Source organism: Cuculus canorus, chromosome 3 (genome assembly GCF_017976375.1).
Source record: "Cuculus canorus isolate bCucCan1 chromosome 3, bCucCan1.pri, whole genome shotgun sequence".
Lineage (NCBI taxonomy): Eukaryota > Metazoa > Chordata > Aves > Cuculiformes > Cuculidae > Cuculus > Cuculus canorus.
Genome location: NC_071403.1, coordinates 14,381,011 through 14,405,000, shown reverse-complemented (window position 1 = coordinate 14,405,000; position 23,990 = coordinate 14,381,011). Strand labels below are relative to the sequence as shown.

General features: G+C 38.3%; 1 protein-coding gene across 1 annotated transcript in view; it reads right to left on the bottom strand.

Annotated features, from left to right (window-relative positions):
• COL19A1 (collagen type XIX alpha 1 chain) overlaps positions 1 to 23,990 on the bottom strand; it is a 203,633-nt gene that overhangs the window by 137,521 nt on the left and 42,122 nt on the right. The window contains exon 10 of the mRNA XM_054062421.1: positions 16,492 to 16,545. Coding sequence (XP_053918396.1) covers positions 16,492 to 16,545 — 54 coding nt within the window. The remainder of the gene's footprint in view (positions 1 to 16,491; positions 16,546 to 23,990) is intronic.

The following is a 23,990-nucleotide window of genomic DNA, read 5'->3' as shown; positions in this document are numbered from 1 at the left end:
ACTTCACTCATGGCAGTTTCCAACATCTTCCTTCCAGCTCCCCTCTGTAAAAATAGATACAAGTGTGCTGGGGAAAAATTCTAATTAATCATTGCAAGTAATCCTTGGCTCTTCATTTTCTCCAGTTTTACAGTGTGAATTCTGAAAAATTCTTTATAGTCTAATAGTTACCAGATAATATTTCATCTTCCATGCCGCACTGGATCACTGTAAACTAGAAAACAACCCACATGCACTGTTTTGGGTTTTGGATTTTCTTGTGGAGACAAGCCATAAATGTTTTGCCTTGCACTGTTTAATCAGTGTTCTACAAATGATTATCCCTTCAACACAACAGCAACATAAAAATAACCTCCTACATCAATACTGTTTCTGATTAACATTGTGGTTGCTTTAACAATTTCAGAAATGTGCAGTATATTTATAATCATGGTTCTTAATGTATTTATAATTTACTGATTTTCCAGTTTCTAACTGTGCTGCAACACCCTATAAAATCAGAGATTTTAGAAAGGTTTTCAAGATACAGCAAGATGTTTTATATCTCTATAATTAGCAACTTTCTTAGAATACATTTAACTTAATTTTTATACCTTGAGTTCCACATTTAGCTTTTTTTTTTCTCCCTAAGTAAGAGATCCTCACATTAAAAAAAGATTTTAAAAAATAAAAGGAGAGGCTATATTAACATACAAGTATGTGAAGTGCACTGGTTACTTATACTACCGAACAATATGGTGCCCAAAATGAATTAGCTATCGCACTATCCAATTGCTAAAAGAAAAAAAGAAAAGAAGTTGAGAGAAACTTGTATCAATCACTTGGAATGCGTTTTGCTATTTGGAACATTTTAGGCATTAATATGATTTATAAGGATTAACATGCTGGAACTCCATGAGATTCTTTTCAAGGCTAGGAAAGAGAAACAATTACTCTAAAATACTTTAAGCTTTTTGTGGATACAATTCTGCAAATTTCTTTTTTGTAAAAAAACAAAGCCACCACGAAGCAGTCAGATGTTTCTCCAACCTCAATTTTTAAATTTACCGGGGCACTGCCAGGAGCAGGCTTGGAACTTCAAGGTTAGTAGCCAGGAAACTCATCTTAATAGAAGTAAAATCAGCATGGTCAACCACTACTTACTGTTTTGATAATTTATGGATATGTGCCTTCCATTACCCTGAGTATGCCAGACCCTTGGAATAATCCAATAGCCCGGTGTTTTCAAATGAGGACAACTATTTTTAGCATTGCAGAAATGGAGCGGAATGTTCAACAACGTACTGTCAGAGGGCTCAAGCAGCATCCTCCCCCGTGGAGCACGTACAGAGCCAGACCAGAGCCACCAGTGAGGGCAGAGCTTCACCTTTAACAAATAAAAATCCCACACCAATTATACTCCTTGAAGTATTTCCTTGTTTCTTTAAATAGGCTCCTGTTAATTATTAGGATCGCTTGATAGAATACTAATTACATAAAAATATATTCAGCTGATATTTCCTAAGACTTGCCCCTTGCATGTCCTGGATTAGTGATGTCAGGAAGTTTCTGCTAAATATTATGACATTTTGGTTTTTGCTGCATCTACTGATCCTTTCGTTCCTGCCCGGTTACTGCAGAACTACCAGTACTCAGCACTTGCTCAGTATTACCCTTCACGTGAACTTGACCGATATGAGGAAGCATAAGATCCTCCCTTAAAATAACCTGATCAAGAAGGGCCTTTGACAGGAAAATAATTTGTTTCTTCTGCTCTGTCCAACTTCCTCAGCAGCCCCAGGAGAGCAGATACCCCATGGTTTGGCCAAGGGAGCCAGAGCTGGTTAGAACACTCTTGTGTCTTTGTGTCCTAATGATCAGCTTTTTTCTGCAGCTGCTCAAGAGAAAGGCAAATGAGACCCTTCTGCTGTTCTCATTTGCACCTCATAAAATAATCTGAGTCCAGCAGGCATAATTTTTTCCTCATTCTTGATACCCATCTGTGGACACATTTGACTTGGACTGTCCATTCAGGCAACCAGACATTAATACACTCCAAATTAAACAACACTTGAAAACGTAGGTTTTGGTGCTTTGTATGCGAACTAATGAATCAGCAGCCAGAGGCAGCTCAGAACTTCAGAGAATATGGTCACAGGGCTCCTTGCTCCAGACTACACTTTCTTCAGTTGTCCTTGTTTCTTTTTTGCTATTAGCATGTCTGAAAAAGCACGCAACTCTCAAAATTTCTATATTCAAACACTTAAAGCAAATATTTCACAAAGAAAGTGCATAAGTCAAAAGCTTTTTCTACATTTTGCCCCCACAAATTATTTTCACACAGCATGAGAAGTGAGAAACTGTTCTGAAAAAAAAATCAAGATGAAAGGATCAGTCCATTTATTTAAAGTCTTAACAAACCGACTGAAGCCTTTATGATAGAAGTCGAGGAGAAGTTTTTATACTGCCAAAAAAAAGTACTAGCAGAAGCAGAGCCTCTGGTGGCAGTAGGTGTTCTTCCTGGTTTTGGCAAACACAAGTGCTATTCACTGCTATCGCACATCCTTGAAGTGACAACTGCTGCCTTCTTCACCTTCTTCATCAAGAAGCGACTACTCAGTCCAGAAGGCCCATTTTCCAGTAACAACTCAAGTGCCACTGATTTCAAATAGGACAGAACTGCACTGCAAGGAACTAAACAGCTAATAGAGGAGATAAATTAAAGTAGAGCATATTATCAGAACATAACTGCGACCTTGGGTAGTTTGGGTTTAGTTCCTCTGTTTTGAGAGGAAACTCAGCCTCTGTGGACCCCACAGAGGCTGTAATGAAGGAGCCTTTTAAGCAAGAGTAAAGTTCTAGGCAATGTGGAAGAGCAGTGGAACAGCACAGCTTCTCCTCGTTTTTTCTCATTGTGTCCTAGAGCCTGAAAGACCTTTACAAGTCTTTTCCCCAACTTTTCAGACTCAGTAAGATGACTCAACTAGCAGCTATTTTAATGGCCCACCACCTAGCCACATTCCTTAAGTAAGAAAGGTAAGAGGCACACTATACTTAACTACAAAGTGGATAATGTTAATTTTCTTTTAGATAGCTATTTAAAAATGCAGTGCAGGCCTGAACTGAATATGAGCCTGAAAACAATCCAGTTTATTTGATCTACAACATCATACACAAAGCATAAAGAAAATGCAAACAAAACCCTTTAGAACACTTCCTATAGAGTACTGAGAAATAACACGCTTCTGTCTACATAGTTTCTGAAAGACTCGTAATGCCTTATGGATAAAGAGTTGAGAAAATTAAGTCTACCCAGTTGGAGACTTTTATCATCTGAAGCAAGAAGGTAGAAAAAATTCTGAAGTGATCTTATACTCAGGGACAACAGATAGATTATTTAACCTTGTTTTTTTCCCTTACAGTATATTTGTCAAAAGAAAAATTGCCTGACTTACACACCATCAAGTGATTTATTGTTAACCTAGCCATAGCATGGCATTAAAGCAAATGTAAATTCTATTAAAGTTTCAACAGAACTGGAAACTCATGTAATTTACCTTACTAAAATAATATTTGAAATCCACTAAAGTTAAATAGAAGCTAAAAAGCATTATCCAATATTTATGAAATGTCGAGGTATTTTCGAGAGAATAAAATATATCACGACTATTATATTCACCATAACAATTGGAGCCCCAAGTTTATATTAGGAGGGTCAACAGCATCGGTCAACCTCTTAGATGTCAGAAGCTACTCTTTACTGCAGGAATTATTATCATCATCCATTTCCATAACCTGAACATTCAGGAAGCAGATACAGAATTGGTACAAATGGCAGTTTGCACTAACAAAGATCTGTCCCACTGACCACGAAATATCATTAAATCTACTGTCTAATGGTATAGATATGAAATGCAGAAAAGCAATGGCAAAACTAAGGATTTAATGTTAATCAAAAATAAATAGATGGCATATAACCTGGAATTTCTAATCTAGGAACTCACATAGTTGAGTACTTTCTCTGAAATACCATATTGTCGGTGTGCTTGTGTCACTGCAAACCTCCCACCAACTAGTGATAAATAAAGCAGTTCAAGAGACAGTTTCCATGTCTCCATTTACACTCAAAAGTTTACGATCTTCCCAAGAAATACAGCTCCTCACTCCAAAAAAAATGCCTTTTGATGTTTGATGTATTTCAGAGTTGGGCTAATAATTGGATAAAGAGGATATACTGACCACATGTCTAGGACTCTAACAGCTTCCCCACCTGTGAACCTGGGATGAACCAATTTACTGTCAGCAAAGGAGCCCTGGGAACTCCTCCCTAAAGGTAAGCCTCCAGGTGCACCCCAGTACTATCAGTTCTGAGAAACTTTGTGAGCAATGACAACATCTCAGCCTAGTAGAGTTGTAACTTTTCCTTTCAGGCCCTTTTCTCAATTTCATTGAAGCTTATTAGCCTACTCCATATCCCACATCTAGGATGCCTGACAGAAAGAAGCTAGTCCATTGTCCAGGGGACGCAGGGTTGGCTGCATGAGTTTTTAATCATCTTCTCACCCAATGTTTATTTAGAGAATCAACACTACTCTGACAACGATTTCTCTGGCTGCATTCCTTTCTCATTCTTCTGAGGTTCAGCAGAAGTACAGCCAGCACACTATATTCTACAGGGTGGTATTTCTTCTATTCCACAACACTGGCATTATAACCCAGTCACTGCAAAGAGCCATGTATTTTTGCTAACAGTTCCTGAACTCTCATCATCTTCCACCTCATGGATTTGATACCAGAAAAGAAAAATGGTTAGACTAAAGTATGAAGAAATGGGGTGGGGGAGGTGTGGGGGTGAACCTGCCATAGTTACTATTACATTACACATCCTAATACCTAAGGGTCTGAGAGTTCACATTAATCAAAGATGATTTGTAAGAGCATCCTGATACTCTACTTCCACTGCTGTTTTTACCAGCAGAGGTGCTGTCTCAGCACACTAACAAATGCCACAATCATAATTTCTTTCACTCACAGTTCTTGAAATAAAACATAACCCCTGAAGTGTAATTAAATAAACAGGCTACCACTGAGATGATCCCTCTCTGACTACGCAGTGTGCTGTTACATAGCTTACAACAAAATCAGTAAGGAATAGCACTGTACACTATTAATTCTCATCTGTTAATTAGTTCCCCTCTTCCCTCATAGCTTCAGGTGCACCTCTAGTAATGCTGTATTCTCCTCAGGGGAGGGAATTCTATTTACTTCAGGCTTGTACTACACTGTACAAGAAAGTCCCAGGACCTTTTGTTATGTTACACAAACACAAAGTGTAACAATTATACCTTAGAAGTCTGGCATTCTCCTTCCATGCATAATCTTTAGAGGTATTTTCATTCTAAGAAGTTGACAGCTAAATAAATGTTTCTTGAGATCTTATTGTCAATCGCTATAAATAAAATGTTGTGCACCTTCCACATGTAAAGGTAACAAGTTACACCTACTGAAGTTAAGTATGGATTCATTTCTCCTCTTTAGTGTCTTATTGCAAACTAAAATGATGCTATCTTCATCATTTGTAAGGGAAAATCAGGATAGTTGCCATTCACAACAAAAAGGGAGCGTAGTGAAGAAAAAGCATCAGCTGCCTAGCTTCTCAGTATCTGTAAAAAAAAAAGTCTGGCTTGTGTGAGGTACTTGTTAAATACAAATCAAACACCTGTCAACCAGCTGGGCTGCGTGTGTCACTGCTGAGCCATCTGCAGAAACACACCCCACGCCAGTTGCTTTACTTAGCATGGCCTGGGAACAAGAATCCATTAGACAGAAAGTCAACAGTGGAATTAGCAGCACTTTTTCTTTTACTGCCCTTCCACTTACTTGTTTGACTTCTCCCGTTTCTATTTTTGGGAGCTTCGTGCCAGAGCAACAGTGCTGACTGCTGATTAGACAAGACTTGGCCCAGCCTCAGCATGTCACATTGATTTAATCGATTTAGACTAGAAACATGCAGTATTAATCCTAGGTGTTGATAAATACTGGCTAGCAGTCAGAATTAAAAAGAAATACATTCTGGTTTGCAATGCCTATGACAGATTTTACTATATGAGTAAAAAGCAGTTTTTATACCTAACAACAAAGTATCTACGAATTTTAAAAAGCAATTTACATGGAATTTGGAATATAAAATCTACATTAAAATTTTTGAAGTTTTTTTGGGGGGAGAAGTAGATTGACTGACATTAAAAATACACATCAGATCTGCATTTATTTAAATCATTATATGACTAACACAACTCACCCATCAAAAAAAGGGGCAAAGGAGAATTAATAAATAGCTAAAAGGCCACAAGCCACAGCAGCCAAGAGTATTATCTATAACCTCTGTACAACTTGTTCCACGTCTAAATTTTCCACTGAGTGAAGCTAACAATTTTTCTGTTCAAATCTCACGCACTACTTGTAGTAGAAGTTGTTAGCTGGAGAGAAAATAATGTTATATACACATTAAATGAAGTACAGTAACCTAAGTCATCCATAATTCTCCTAATAGAGATCAATGATTAATCAGATCAAAATTCTGTATTTAGTGAAGTCCAATACCTGATTCCTCAAAAGAAGACAAACAAAACTAAGCAAAACATGTTGGACAAGTTGCATGATGCTGCAGTAAAGTATTGCTTATTCCCCAATTTTTCCAATTCCCGCAAAACACTGCTGCCAACTTTTACAGTGCTAAGTCTTGCAATAATGGGTACTTTTCTTAAAGCCCTACTTTCTGATGCAATGTGAAAACCTCAGAATATTAGTTTTAAACCCCGCAGTTTGTAGCTCTCGCAACAATCCTATGGGCCACACAGACCTCACAGAAAGAGCCCAATAAATGTAATTTAAGAACAATTGAAGAAAACCCCTCAAGCCTCCCCCTGCCCTTTCAAAGTCTGTAAGGTCTTGACTGAGGCTTTTCTAACATAGTTAAGAATCCCAGAGCCAGGCAGGCTCACAGCTAGAGCATTCATGACTCTCTGATTAAGGAACAAAGAGCTGCATTTAATGACTGCATTATTTAACAACCGCATTATTTTTTACTTCCACGTTGCATAACACGCTAACAAAAGCCTGTCCTGCATGGCAGCATGCCACTCTCAGTTTCATTCCCAGCAGCCCAGACCCCTATAAAATGGACCATGACCTCTGGTTTCTTTGGCCACACCTCGCATCACAATAGCGGCTGCTGCACGCCAGGTCCCCAGGGCTGCCCATGTTCTGCTCGTTATTACAGTTTCATTGCAAATACCGGAGGGTATAACCCTTCCACCCCCCACTCTTATCTCACCAGTGTCACTCGCCTGAAAGAGCCCATAGCTTTGATGCTGAGCAATTCAAGCATTAGTGTCTGCCTCCAAAAACACATTTGCACTTTTGTTCTGTTGAGACGTACTAATCTGATTTTGAGGGAAACCACAAGAGGACAGAAGACAATGCCGTGACTTTCCCCAAATGAGTGAGCTGACAGATGGAAGCATATTTTTTTTCCTCAAAAAGCAACAATTCCTTAATTAAAAATGAAGTCTCTGCTCACCAACAGTACACAACCTACAACAGTCATAAGCACCGCTGCCTCCAGAATGGAAATAACATCCAAGCAGTGTCACTGCACGCCAGGTAATTTGATTCCATGAAGCTTTCTATCAAGAACCAAACTGAACTGCTGTCGTTTAGCTTTAGGAACTGAAAAAACAGGGAGCTCAACAGTTCCTGGAGTTCTGAACTGCAAAAATCACCTAATAAGGCAAAAATAAGTCAGCACAGCAGACAGCTCTGTGGAATCAAATTTACGATCAAAGGCTATTCAAAATACTTCCTTGTAATGCTAAGGAGAGAGCAAAAGCAAGCAAGAACCACACATGCTGAAGCAATGAAACAAGTTTTGGAAAACACAATGGTCTAAAGTGTATTTCCCCAGTAAAATTTTTAGAAAGCTACCGAGAGCTACTTTTTTCATATCCATCCATCTTAAAATTAGATGTGTGTTGATTACACAAAACAATATCACTGAAAACACAAAAAGAATATGAAACTCACACCAAATTTGTTGTTCTAACAGGTAGTGTCCAACTGCCTAATATCCAGGGGCCAGCAATTCTCAAACTCAAGGCTTTAAACTTAGTGAAAATAAAGTTTCCAACTGAAAAACCACTGTCTTTTTCAAGGCCATTCACTTGCTTACCCTTAAAAATGTAGTTTTTAAAAATTTGCACTATATTTCCTATTAAAATGCTGTTTTGGCTTTACATTTTACAGCTCACAATTGTCATACTTTGAAAAGCTTTCTGATGTCAAATATTTACTCCTATATTAGTGACTACAGTCTTTTTGTCCCTGTCAAGAGACTCCAGAGTAAATCAATACAGGGATTTTTCCAAAGCTGCATAACTTGCACAATTTACGTCCATACCTGATCTAAACATATTGAAATGTAACTAATTAGCAATGACAGGAGCTCAGAAATTGGATGGCACTGAATGCAAGATAGACTAAGATGGCTTTAAGCAGTACCTATCCAGTGCTCCACATTTTGGAAGCTTTCTCAGAGATGCCGATGAGCTACTTTGGAAATAACCTGACCCCTGTCAAGTATCTGTACAGAACATGAAATGTGGTAGGTACTGTGTCCAGAGATCTTTCAAGACAGATGCAAAGAAAAGAATGCAATACTGGAAGGTCAACACCAGTGTCTACTCAGATCTGTATATTTGCATGAGTGACTGATGCTTCAGGAGCGTATGCTCAACTGGCCACGTATTCACAGCTTTTCTGCAAAGAAAAATATACCTAGGGAAATTCTAGACTGTTTCCACATTCTAGCTGGAGCAATGGAGAATGCAGGTCAATGGTCACAAGGATCTTCATGACGACACAGTCTGACCTGGACACACATTAACAAGTTTCTCGTTGTGGATTTTATGACATAGCTGGCTTTGAAGACCTGACCCTGGAGTAGATCAGTATAGAGATGGGTATTAAAATAATTTCTGAAATTAATTTCAAGTCACATGCTATACTGGCATATAATTTGTATTTTTTTTCCCAGATTTTTAAATGAATGTATATATATTTAAGTCATGTTGGGAAAAAATAAGTACCTAGACATTTCTATGTCATGTTTTATGTTGAGCTTCTAAATTCAATTTCCTGTATTAAAAAAAAAATAAGTCTTATAATGAAGCAGTTTTCAAACTCTTCCTCAGGCACCACTAAAGGAAATGGGAGCTCTTCCCACCAGGCAATGCAAAGTAGGCCGTTCAGGAGGTGTTAACGTGGTGTTTTGATGCAGCATGCGTAACACAAATGGTATCTGTTTCAAATTTGGGAACCCTTTTACTAATAATTGCCTTACTTCTACCAACTATTAAAGAGAACTCTATTAAAAAATTGCAATAAAATTTAACAAGATTAAAATCATCAATGTTAGGTTTCAGAGTCAGTTAAAACCGAAGGCTGCACACTGATAATGGACTTGAGAAAACTGAAGTTGCATATAACCATCTCACACTGTTAAATGAGAAAGACCACCGTGAACAGCATCATATATCCTAGTCCTGCTATATTACATCTCACAAAATATGTGAGTTCATGGACACTTTGTTGGGCCACTGTCACAAATACATGCAAGTGAAGAAAAGAACAACTACTGCAGTTTCATGTAAAAATCTCATTTTCATGACTCTTGAAGTACAAATAACACTCGTAAAGTTGGTAGAGCTCTTGAAATGTATACTCAGTTTTTTTCTCTAGTCTGACTTCAAATATAAACCTAAGCTATGTAGTGATAAACACTGCTTTTATTCATATAAGCATTTCTTTCTCTTTTCAGTACATCTAAATTGTTTAATTTATTAATACACTGTGGGAGCACCCATATAGTGCAGTAGCAAATCCACAGCATATTGAATATTTCACTGTGTCTTCAGGCTTACTATGCAAATCCAGCTATTTTTAAAAGCTTACTCAGTATATTTAGTATTTTAGGATGTCTGTTCATAACCTAGATTGCAAAAAAAAATAATGCAAAGAACTACAAGAGCAAAGCCAAGTGATTTGAAAGTCAAGTACTAAAGCGGATGGTGTCACAAGTATTTCACAAAATGTAGTTTAAGGAACAGCTGTATTACCTCCAACACTATGAATTGTGTACCATGAACCATGAGAAAGCAATTACTATGGAGGTTTGCGTAAGTAGGAACAGACAAAACCAGTTTAGTTTCTACGTCTTCTGAATTAAATTTCTGGCTACATCAGTTTTATTTTTTCAGAACGTAATGGCCAACAAAGAAGAAGAAGTATTTTCATAATAGGAAATAGAGACAAATATGTAATGGCCAAACAATGCCAATTACCCACCTCCAGCTTGAGTCCTTTGAGCTTTGCAGCCATTAGCACACTGTCAGAAGCTTAAGTGCTTTTTGGCTAGGCTAGCAGCACCCATAACACACTTAAGCCCTAACTCCCCCCCAAGAGGCTTAGTACTTTATTTCAAAGTACATGCCATGAGGGCAACTTATCTCTCAGAACCAGGAACTCTCCTGCTAAACTCTTCAAGTACACAGAGATGGTCTAACTACCTTAACTACGATACTCCAAAAAAGTTGAGTGGTTCATCTTGATTGCCAAGGCATCATAGACTAGGCAAAAAATCCCAAAACAAATAGGACAGCATCATCTAGCATCCAGTATATAAATAAACGTCTAATTTGGAGATTCACTGTCATGGCATTATACCCAGAAGCAAAGAGAAGGAAAGGACTTGAGTTATTCAGTTGAGTGATACAAGAAGTGCAGGAAACAGAAAAATCTCAACTACACAGGGGCGAATCAAACCCAGCTTGTTAGAGTTTACAAAAAGCTCAGGAAAGGGACAGAATGAACTCCTGGTAAATGAGAATAAAAAGATCTGGTGGCTTTTTTTTGTTTGTTTGTTTCTCTTCTCCTCAGAAAACATCTAAGAACACATTTTTTATGGCTGGAATACTTGATCTTCTAGTCATAGTTCAAAATGCACACATCCTTTAGTTGTCAGGCTGTTTGGAAGACGTAGAAGTATGCTACAAAAGGAAGATCCAGCACACAATACGCTTCATGCAAAGTCTGTTTCCTGGGCTGGAGGAGCAGACAAGACTAACCCTGTTCTCTCCTGACACAAAATGCACAGTGGTGAAGTTGAACATACTTATCTTCATCAATCCCCTCAGTAGGTGCTATGGAAAGGACCTGCGCATACAATGTATATGGAAGTAATACGACACTATGACTTCAGTAAAGGAGAAGCCTTTGGTCCTTTCACCATTCCAGTATGACAGGAACACTGGGAAAATAATCAAAGTTTCAAAATAGGAATACTTTCCAGCTGTCTATCGACCATGCTCAGGTTACACCAGTGGTATGACCCTGCACACAGCAATGGTGGGTGAAGACCACTCTTAATGGCAAAGCAATCAGTTCCTGTTCTCATAATGAGGTAGTCTAGCTGCTAGGTTAGGGTCACATAACTTGTGAGGCCTGATTTGCAGCCAATAGGTGACTTCCATCATATACCTTAGAGCACTTCAACCACCTCAAACCTCCGCTTCAGGGACAGATATAATTTCTCAGGCCATACAGCCAGCACTCTGGCTATAATCCAATTATACTAAATTACTTCATATCTATATCCAGAGATAATTTTACTTGTAAATCACCAAAAAGCAGGCTAACATGGTGCTTCCCTTGACATATGTGTCTTCTGTGCTCACAGATTTCACTGAACACCTCCAGAAGGCCACGGCATAAGGTCTTGCATTCATAGTGATTCTGATGTATCACAACATTCCAGTTCTTCTTGTACCATGACGTGACAGATACCTTGAAGAAGCGTTCTCAGAAATCTAAGCTATAAACCAGTCCTGACTGCAGGAAGGGGATCATGGCAATGTATTCCATATCTTCTGGTAGTCTACAAGCGAAGTGATTGTTCTTCCAAGGCAGGACTACTACTGCCTTGTTTTTTTAGAACTATGAACTAACAGCACAGAACTCTCACCTCTGACACTCTCAAGAATTTCTTCTGTTATCCTAACTAGGATCTACCATTTAAAAAACATCTTTTAAGATGGTTCCCTAAAAAAGGGCAGGGATGAAAGAACCAAGTAGTTAGACATCAAATAGGGCCAGATGTGATGATGACCATGATCTACTGTGTTGTGACTTCAGAGGCCTGAGGTAGGGCTCCATAGGGACTGCATTTGATTCTTGACTCTCTAGGTTGGTCATCAGCACTGTCGCACTGGCTGCTTTTGCCCTGAAGGCAGATGAGACAACAAGTGTATTCTGGTGTGTTGCCAGTCAGTGGAAACCATTATTTACTTTGGCAGCTTACAAGAACTGCAGTAGAAAAAAATCAGCAAAACTGCAGAACAATGCCCTGAACACTCATCAGTTTCCTTTTGGGTGTTAAGGCTATTCTTACGTCTTCCGAGAGTCATAAAGACATTAGCCCACAGCAGACCCAACCTCTCAAGTGGCAAGAACTTCCCAGAGGTCTACACCAGTTAGATCTGCATCTATTAAACAGCACAAGTGTTGCAAAACCTTTGCAGCATTTAGTGAATGGCAAATTATGTTGTCGGCCACCATACATATTCCAAACAACAGAAGGTCAAACTTCGATCTGTCTTCAAATGTGACATGTGAGGTACGCAATCTATTCTCACACTTTAGAGCCCTGAAAGTCAAGGCCATATATGAAACCTCATGGACTTCCCATCATTTACAGAGATCTTGAAAATTAAGTATCCAACCACGAACCATTTTCCTAGGAGACTCTCCTTGTAAGCTTCTCTCACAAAATACAGTATATATAGTAGAGTATTATAACGTTAGGTTTTCACAAAATGTCTAGTATGTTTAAGCTAATCAGTTTTACAGAAACAGGGCTTCTAATAGCCAAGTTTAACTTATCCCAAGGTAAACTTCTAAAATAAGTCAAATCAATTGATATTGTTTCTTACTCATAGAAACAGGAGTAAGATCTGCCATGTGCTTTTTTCTCTTCCCCCAGGGAAGAAGTATGAACAATGGAGTATTGCAGGGGATAGGTTTGGGGTATATGAGAAAGAGCCCCTCTGCTCTCTAAGGCCTCAAACTGCATTTATATAAAAAATAGTTCTATTATTTCTTTTTCCTATTTCTAATTAATGACTCAGGGGTCACACCTGCACAAAGCTCTGAAAAATACAGTGCAGAAAACCAAAAATAGCTGCACTAGTCAAACACATATAATATCTCCAACAAAAGATAATGTGTATTGAAGGGTTTAAGAGGATCAACAAATACCAGTAGCTGCTGAGAATGCTCTTTCAGCATAGCAGTCTGCACCTCAACTTCTTGGAATGTAGCAGATGCCTTTGTATATAACAGTGCTTAGATTCCAAGATGACTTAAAAAAGTAAATGAATAAAAATAATCTATGTACTTTTTTAGCATCCAGAACACTACAGAGAAAGGAGCACAAAATAAAAGAGCACACAAGTTCACATAGCTCTCAGTGCATCAACTGAGAGAAAGAACATGTTAACACCATTAAAAGCACAAGAGGAATAAAGTGATTCTACCTCCAGAAAGGAGCTAATAATTCTACACAGTACTGTACTACTCTATAAAGACATGACAAAGCCAGCTAGCAGAAGCTGGGTAGCTGCATCTCCTTGAGCCATGCATGTACAAAATACTATGTTTGCCTTTTTTTCAAAACAGCTTTTGGTTTTGCCAGTTTTGGATTCCACAGTAGTTCCTTCTAATTTGCAACAACAGTATGGCTTTTATGTAGTCTGAATTAAGAGAGTTATAATGTTCAGGAAAAGTACAGTGTCTGGACATTAAATATGATCTGACTGTTGAGCCTTACATAAACTAACAGGAACCTTGGGATTTGGCCTGACAGTGAATCTACAAGGCGCTAAGCAGAAAAAACCCAAACAGTATTAACCATGGAAACTGTAACAATAACTTGTACTGGGAAAGAAATGTGGCTTGGTAATTTTAAGGAAAGATAACATCAAAAAAGGAGCTACAGGAAGAGACAAGGGAAAACACAGCTTCATTCTAGATCAATCGCATTCAATTTACAATGTTTTACAATAACTCTTTCCATTAACTCACATCTGGGAGCACAGTAAAGTAAAAGCTGTCTAGCTGAATCAAATCAGAGGTTTCTCTAGCCAAGTGTACGACTACAATTGTGGCAACAAGAGATGCCTACAGGGAAGTATAACAACAGGGCAACCATAAAGACTTCTTCAGTGGGTTTCCTAGACTTCAGAATCCTGGAGTTCAAAAACTTTCAGACAAGTAGCAGTGTCAGTCTGATGTACTCCATGGATTTTTATTCCATCAACCTTCCAATAAATTTTGAGACTGCTTAAATCCTGTGGCACAACTGTTCAAACTGTAATCATGCAATAGAAAGAATGAGCCCTTTCTATCCTTTTCAAACTTGCTATCACATAGCTTTGATGCTCTAGTTCCCACACATAAAAGGAGAGCAAAATATATAGGTAAATCTCTATTAATCTTCTCCGTTCCTTTCATGACTGCAAAGAGCACAGAACAGGACATATTTTGTCTCAGGTGTGCCTTTTTCAAATTGAAGTCCACATTGTCACACCTTAATTGGAGGATGCTCAATGCTCGTGACAACTCTTGACATCTCCTCTGAACCTCCTCCAGTACTATGAGATCCACTTGAGGTGTGAGAACCAGAACCATACACATCATTCAAGATGCAGCACAATACGATTTCATCAATAATAGTGACAATAAGGTGCTTTTGCATTGTTTCCCATTCTCTTCCTTATCATTCCTAAATTCCATTTGTTTATTAGATTGGAACTTAACAGTGTGCATATTTTCATTGATCTGTAACTCCAAGATCACTTATCTGAACAGTAATAGCTAGTCCAGAGCCCATGAAATACATAATGTTTGATTTGTTTTTCCTCTTCATCTGTCTCACTTTACTGTTACTTTCTCTGAGTTTTGCATGCCACTTAATGATTTGGTCCCTTGGCATCGCAAAGTCCTTTGAACATCTTTGCAGCCTTCTCTCTATTTTTCTACCACATATAACTTTGCAGCAGCAGCAAATACTTTTATTTTACCTCACCTCTTTGGTAATATATATCTACCTCCCGCTTTTAACAAAACACAATTAGGGACAGAAGCAGTAAGTAGAAATAAAAGATAGTTTCATAATTCTACATCCTGTTAATTACAGATTAGACTGAAGTGAAACTCAGTTTCTTTCAGCACTTAGAAATCCAGAGAATCACAAAATAAACCAAACCCTGTGGGATACTAAGAAGTTGCATACATGCGAAAGCAGCATGTCAACCAATAAAACACAATATTGAAATTCTGAGCCTCTCACAGAAAGTCTTTCAAAGGCGTACTTATTTATGGTGCTGAAAGATCATAAACTTGAAGCACATGATGAAGAAGAACCTAAATTGACAGAATTGAGGGTTGAGGACTGAAATAGCGATGCTAAAGATACCACCGGAAAAAAAAATACCAACCAATCCCAACAAACGAAGTGCACTGACACATTTGCCTCAAGAGCTTCATTCATACATATATTAACTGGCTTCTATGTAGATGCAGAAAATCCACTACTTCTTTCAACTCTTACTATGGAACAGAAAATATTACAAGAGTCCAAATTATTAGAAACTCCAGGAAAATGGCGTTTCCTTAGTATCTTCTATACTGAACACAGAATCACAGAATGGTTTGGGTTGGAAGGGACCTTAAAGATCATCCAGTTCCAACCCCTCCACCATGGGCAGGGACACCTCCCACTAGGTCAGGCTGACCAAGGCCCCATCCAACCTGGCCTTGAACACCTCCAGGGATGGGGCATCCAGAGCTTCCCTGGGCAACCTGTGCCAGTGCCTCACCACTCTCATGGTGAAGAAATTGTTCTTAACTAGGTCTGAACTCAATAAACTTGTACAACTGCCTTAATTCACATGCTAAGATTCTGAAATGCAGTGAAACCTCCTCTTGAATACACAGGTAGGCTGATATGCTTTCTTAGCCGTGGCTAGTCCCAAATCTGTGCTTATAGATCAGTGGTGTTTATCTTGGAGCTCTACCAAGTGGCCTGTTGAGAACATAAGAGCCTTTTTGTAGGCCTGCAGACCACAAACTGCACAGTGGAACAAAGTGGCTTCCTGTGGCTCTGTATAGCATCTTCCCAAGGCAAAAAAGACACCCAAACAACAAAAAAGCACACCTCCAGAAAATATTATTGGTCTGGGTAGCTATTTCGGTGTGCTACGAAAACATGGCAGTGCAGGTAAGAGAAGTTCATTCTCTAGCAGAAGTGTTCCATCCTCCAATTTCTGGTATAGTTACAGTTAAGCCACCGACATAATGAACACTTTTTTTTACATATATCAATATACACAAACATACCTTTTCTCCAGGAAGCCCAGGAACACCATTCTGTCCTTTGACACCCATTTCGCCCTAAGAAACAAATTATTCAGTTAGAAGTTTTAAAGACTTCTAAAATCAACAGCTACTCAGGTCAAACCTGATTTAACAAAAAAATATATTCTATGATGTTTTTGGCATGCTTAGCAACAGAGCCATATTAGAAGACGATGCTTATACACATAACACTAAAATCAAGCAAAATAAATACATTTTAAAACACCTAAAATGCCAACTAAGACCTTAATCTTAAAAATTCTTGCACGTTCCCATAAAAAGCAGGACTGCTGATTTTAAGGGAATTCACTGTGACACCAAGAGTGATACCAAGGGGGTCTGTTTTCACTGAGTTGAGCACGTTTCATGGTGAGAAAGCTCAACATGTAATACAGGTTCCTTTTGTCTAAAAGTCATATGCCAACAGTATTTTTAAAAGACAGTATTTAACTCAGGTCCTCTCTCCCTCCTTATTCACTCCCTCAGAGTAACCAAATCCTAAACCATACACCATCTACAAGAAAACTTCAGTTTTAAGAGACAAATGACCAACTGATCAGGAGAGGTACAGAAGATGTCAGCAGCTGCAAATTGGACTGTACGTCTTAAAAATGATTGAAGAAAACAGAAAGTTTTCTTAATAATGTCATATATAAGGGCTACAAAGTTTAAAATAAAAATTAGGTGGATGCTAGACGAATATAGTGAAAAGACTGAAACCGTATTATAGCCTTCATTTACAAACAAACCAAAACATTAGCTTTGTCTACTCGTACTAAGAAGAGAACGTTCTCCAGCAATCAGAAAATGCCACAACCTTTTTTGGAGTAATCCAATTCTTTATGAAGAAAATATCACCTTTTTGAAAAGAATTAGTGATTAAATTGCTTTTGGAGAGGAAGCACTATGAAGCATAAGCACCACACTGACACAAATAATTGGCTTCTAAAATAGGTTGTATACCTAGTTTTGGAGCCCAAATCTAAAACTGTAAACCAAAAAGCTGCTGTTGAGAGAGATTAGTGCCCAAGACCTCTAAATTCGTCAACTTTTTAACTAGCTGGATCCTAGAAACCCATAGTTCTTATATACACAGAAACTTCTCAGCATTAAGCAAAGTTCACCAGCGTAGTAAACAAAGGTGCTCTGCAGAAACAAATATCTCACAATCTTCCCAAATGGGATATACACACAGTGCTGCAGTGACTTCCTTTTCTTCTGTTATAGCACAGGATAGCAGGAAGGCTTTGTGAAGGCCACAGGATGTACATGTTATGTGCCTTCCACAGCTTGTGAGTGCTACCAGCCTGTACCCTGGGGCCACTGTTGCCTTCCAGTACACTGGTGGTCATGGGATCTAAAGCTGTTCCAAAGTCTGCAAGAAGAACATCAGAAACTGCACAAGTGAGCAGCATGCCAGCAACCTGGTCCTTTCTGGAGAGCAAAGAGACCAGGTTCCCAGCTAGATGACTGTTCCTGAATTTTATGTGAGACTGTCCCCAAGTAAAGTGTATAATAATTTCTTAAATTAGAATCTAAGTCTCTCCATCAGGTTTAAAGTGATTTTTAATTAACATAGTTGTGGTACTGTGGTAACATCAGCTAGGTATCCCAGAACTCAGTACCAGAATACGAACACTGGTATAAACCTTTTTGAAAACAAAATAAAAATATGCCACCCCTCAAAAAAAAAAAACAAAACAAACCAACCCCAAAGAAGCCCAAACCCACACACAAAAATAACCACTAAAACTAAAAATCTGAAAGAGCTTTATAGGCAGAATGCCACAGTACCTTGCTCTTTTCAGCGTAAACTTAATACTTCTGCTCCGAAAAGAAATTATTAACCTTTCTGAAGTTAAGGAAGGAGCAGTAAGGTTAGCAAGAAGTAGTACATAACAATAGTATTTTCTATATCCCAGAGCAGCCATTTAAACACATTTAATCCTTGGTAAAGGAAGGATTTACAGTATAAGCTTTTCCTCAGCATTCCCTTTAACACTGAACTACAGTATCTGCTGAGTCAACACACTGTACTGCAAGGTGCTTAACTCTCTTAATGCTCTTCCCAAGGAGCCTACAGATCAGATCCAGGGCCATGAATAGCAGTCTCAGTTAAGTCCTGAGAACTCAATATTTTTGTCTCTAGATAAAAAGAAGAAATAAATCCACCCTCTCCCTCCCAAATCAAAGTGCTACAGGTAAGCTTTACTTGTTATCGTTTTGTAAAACCAGAACCATGTGTCCTAATGACTGCCAACATAATTTTGAAGTAAGCTGTCATACCCTAATACTATTGTTGTTGCTTCTTGCCTACCATAAAAATTACGTGCCTTCCTTCTCCCGATTTTAATTCCTTTACAACTCTTTGCAGAAATCATCATAAAATAACTGCAGGTATGCAGCCTGGCTCAAAACTCCTCTGTTTTTATAATGTGTAAGCTAAGCAAATCAATCAAAATGAGTGAGTCCCGGGTGCAGAGAACCATTCCAGCCATAAGTTTAAACCACTGCTCAGGAGCAGCAATGTTCTGGAGGAGCTTATAAGCCATCTCCTATATCCTTTCTGTTCAAATATCGGAATTGTTTTGTCAGCTCTATGGCAGAGGCAGACCAAAATCCTGTGTGTGTGAACAGCATGAACCCACTGGCACTATGAGAGATGAACAAGCACGACTGGCCCCTGGTTACCTTATCAAATCACCCACAGAGTGACTCTCTTATCTATGCACGCTCTGTTCCCTTAAGCCACTTGCCAGTATTTTAATAGACCAGAAGCACTTTATTACATTCAGCAGTGTATTTTTATATCCTGTATAGTCTAAAGTTACACAGCCCGCTACACGCCAGGAAGCCTTTAGCATGTATGACATACTAGACAGTTAAGCAAGGTATGTTTACACTTCTGTTCCACTCACCATAGACAGACACCCCAACTTGAAGGCAAGTCTACTGCAAATTAGATCATGAAGTTACGCTTCTGTCTTGCAATTGTGATTTCAATAACCACAGCCTGAAAGAGTCTAGTTTCTCATGCTTTTATTCAATGAGTTTAAATATCAGATACTGTAAGTTGTACAACATATAATAGTATTCACACAGGCAGCGTGCCAGAATAAAAAGGAATAAAACAATGTTTAAGTGCATTTTTAAAAGGGGTGTTGCCTGTTTTTCTGCATAATGGCATTTGAGGTCTGCAGAAGCAAAAGAAAACTCCTTTAGAAAAGTGAATGAGCATCTTCTTCTATTTTTACATAGTAGATACTAAAAGTATAAAACCAGAAGCAACAACATCTTGACCACAAGACCTACATCTACGTTATCTCTTTTAAGCCTTCAAAAGAGTATTTTAACTCCTAACACTGCAACTGAACTTTGGAAGTTTATGTAATCAAATTATCAAGAACGAGAATAAACAATTGCATTTCCTTAGAACTACCAAAGCCAACAGAAATATGTGCTGCCAGAAGAATAATTTCATAAGCTGGTGAACACCAGCAGTACAATGCTAGCGCTTACAGGTTATAAGGTACACTCACTGTAACAACATTCAAAGGCATTAGTACCATGAGATTTAAGTTTACTGTCAGGATTTTTAACTCAGGGTAGCAACGAAAATAATTTTTCAACTGAGCACAAGATACTTATTGAATAAAATATTAAGACATTGCACATTTTTTCAGAAGGAGATCTCTTGCTAACAATAGGATGGCTATTATATTTTTGGCACTGGATTTATTTTTGGTAAACTCATAAGTAGACACAATGGAAACTCAGGAGGGTGATGTAAAAAAAAAAAGCTTCTGTCAATTTTCTATAAAGCCAAGCCAAACTAAATTCTTAAAAAGAGATTGCAGATAGCAAATACACTCCTTGCGAAGGAGATCAATCTGGTTTCTATCTGAATGGAAACAATTTTGCACATCTGCGACCACCTGCAGTATGACATTTGTCTTCATTATTTTATATTAATCATTCAGAGAGTTTCAAAAGCACTTAACCTTTGCCTCTTTGCATCATGCAACCTTAATGCACCTGTTTTAGAACTAGAAGTGATATGCTAGTAGCAAACACAAAATACAGTACCTTAATTCCTCTATCCCATATTACCATTGAACTATCATGTACAGCAAAAATAGCCTAAACCCAAATGTGGCGATAAAGAGGATGAAAACGCAGCAATTAGTAAAATTAACAAATGACAGTCCTTATCCATATAAACACCAAAAAATTTCTTTTAAGAAAACATTTAATTCAAACATATTATTTTATCTCTTAAATTGCAAACTTATTTAAAACATATTTACATTGTGGTATGAAGAAAGATTAACTTAATACATTAATATTTACTCTAGAAAACAAAGTCTACAAGGAATTTTGAAAGGAGAAAAATATTCTCAGCAGGGTTCTGTACTAACCAGGTAGAGATGATGATTTTAATACTAAGATAAATCAAGCGAACTTAATAAATATAAATAATGAGAGTAACGTGGCCTAGAACACACATTGCTAGAGTATTACATGACAACATTGCTCTGTTCTACAATGGAGACCTCCGAGTTCAGATAAAATGAGTAATCTGTGCCAGTTTTTCAAATACGCCTTAACGGACATCAGTTTTAGTTTTGTAAGATTTGGTTTATTATATTAGTTCTCTTAGGTTTCATCTCTGCATAATTTTGTGTGCCGACAGCATCAGAAATGGTATGAAAAAAGTCCTTTATTATCAAGAACAAAATACCAGCACACTCTGAAGTGAGTTACTCTCAGCAGACAGGGTACTGGCAGGGTTTCTAAAAGTGATGAAGTTGAAGGTGGAAGAGGTAGCGTAGAGAATGCATCCTTTGTACTACATCTGTCATCGGTACGATTAATGTCAGAGACAGACCCTGTCAGAAATTATGTAAGCTAAGATTCAAAACTTAGACATACAGGTAGGTAAACAGTTGTCATGATTATAAGATAGCGGTGGATGTATTTAGATATGGAAAAAAACCCAAACCCAACTCATTAAGAACTGTTAGTTGATGAATACAACAAATTCAAATTTGGGGAACTGGACACGGGTGAGAGAGAAAACTCACCCTAAGGCGGCATCACTCCAGTGTTTCTCCAGCACCGGGGGAGAAGCAGGGAGTACATAGTCCAGGAGCTATCATCTCTGTCACCCCCAGAGGGATCCCCGTGCTGTGTGCTGACCTGGCAGTGCAGGGCTCACCCTCACCATGGCCTGAATCTGATATCACTGGTTTCACCTCTGCACCAGGGCCAGTGACTGCTGCCCCCCCTACTCCAGCTTCATCTCTGGGGAGGGGGTGACACTGCCAACCCTCTGAGCACCTCAGACTTGCTGCGGCCCTCTCCACTCCCTCATGAGGAAGACTTAAATTACCATCCTGAGGACTGAGATGACTACTGGAGCAATGAATATGGTAAACATATAAAAAAAGTATATATTTAAGACTTTTTTAAAAGAAAACTAATTAAACTGTATTACTAGTGACATTTCTCCTTATTAATTTGATAACTTAGACTATTAGATGATTAAAACATTAAGAAGGACTACCAATAAATTCTTAGCTCCACAGGCATGGAGTTTTCCCTTCTGCCCATTACAAGATTTCAGTTTACTAAGTACACTGGCAATTCCTGATGGCCAGTCATATTTTGCCCCAAATTTTTCTTTTTAATTTATTCCAGCTTCTAGATCCATATCAATAAGCTCTGCAACAAAAATGGGATCCAAAAGGAATGATTCTCAAGGCTGCATAACACAGTAGATATGTCACAGGTGGAATCAGGTAGATCTGAGTTGTAAGAGGAATGACAGAGAAGGAGGAAAGGAAGACTACCAAGGAAAAGAGGCAGAATGAACAGTCAGACACCTTATTTGTTCACCATGAGTTCTTTTTCCTTATCATTCTATTACAAATATTTTCCTAGTGGAAACAATATATTGCATAAACCTATCTCTACCAATCCTAAAATAATCTTTCAAATGTCTTTTTCATGAAGTTAAATTAATGAAGCTTACTTGAATAGCAATAAATTTCTCCATGATGTTCATCAACAGGCACTTGCATTTTTGAAAGCACTGTGCCTCTGGCTTTTTGCTCCCTGCTGTACTTTAAGCATTAACCAATGACCTATTAACACAGTGTGGACTGGCTTAATAGGATATCAAAATATTTCATTCTGTTTGGATTTAAATTTAAAATCTTTATCTGCACTAAGTTGGCTTAAATGAAGGAAAAATAAAAAAGTTAACATACAATTACTTTTTTAATCTCTTTGATAGAAAAAGATAAGCTTGTATATTCGGTATATCATTATAACATGTGCTCCATATTCTGACATTCTGAAGAATTTCTACATATTAAGGACAAAACAGGACCTTCACATTGTGATCAAAAGGCATTCGCTAATAACGACTCTATTTATAAGAGTCCAAGTAGTTATATACCATGCTGAAGTAGTAGGAATTGCTTCCAAAACAGAAAACACAGTAAGTTTCTCACTCAGCTCAGAAGAGGAAACCTAGCTCTACAGAGCAGGTGCTAAAATCTGTTAAATCACACGAGACTTCCACCTGATGCGTGACCACTTGAAACTTGTAAAACATAGTGTGCTAAGAAGCAAGCTACTGTGAGAGACACACAGTATTTAATTAAGGGCTTATCTAATTTGTTCATTTGACTTCTGCTGCCTCACAGCTTTATCCAACAGGGAAAAGCTATCAGCAAGTCCAAAACATATGTTTCAAGGGCAAAGTCCAGTAAGCAGCAAAGTTGGTCCTGGTGACTTTTTGAGTGTTAATTACTCAGACATTAAAGATCGGGAGGTTGTCCCTTGCTGTAGATGCTGCAGAAGCTGATCTCGGCAAATAAAATCATGCAGAGCTAACAGCCCTGGATCTAAGCTTGCACAGCAAACAAAAGAGACTGCGACTGTTGCCCTTCAGGCAGTTTTTGCTACACAGTGTAAGGAGTGTGTGGTACCGAACTGAACAGTCTGGTCATTCAATAAGGGAGACAGTCTTGAAACTGAGCAGCTTCTTTACCCCTGAAGCAGCTGAGATAATGCTTCTATTGTTGAGTGAAGAACTGTCCTTATAATGTCCTCAACAAAGCCATAACGGAAGGCCAGGCATACAAATAGGAAGGTCATTCACACAAATGGAGTAATTTTAATCAGTGATGCTCCTGTACGTTCAGATGGACAACTTGCCAGACATGCATCAATATTTGCATGAATGTTTGTTCCAGCGATAATATAGCACTTCAGTCACTTGGGCCTACAATGCATTTTCAACTTTGGCTCAGACCCGTTTGGAGGTACTAAAACAAGCCAAGAGTAAAGGGCTGCCAAAAGTACTGCCAAGTATAGAGGAATGAAATGGAAACAGGCTACTAATTAAATTCAAAACGCCTAAAAATGGCTTATCCAGTATCATGCTTTGTGCTGGTGATAGCCTCAATATT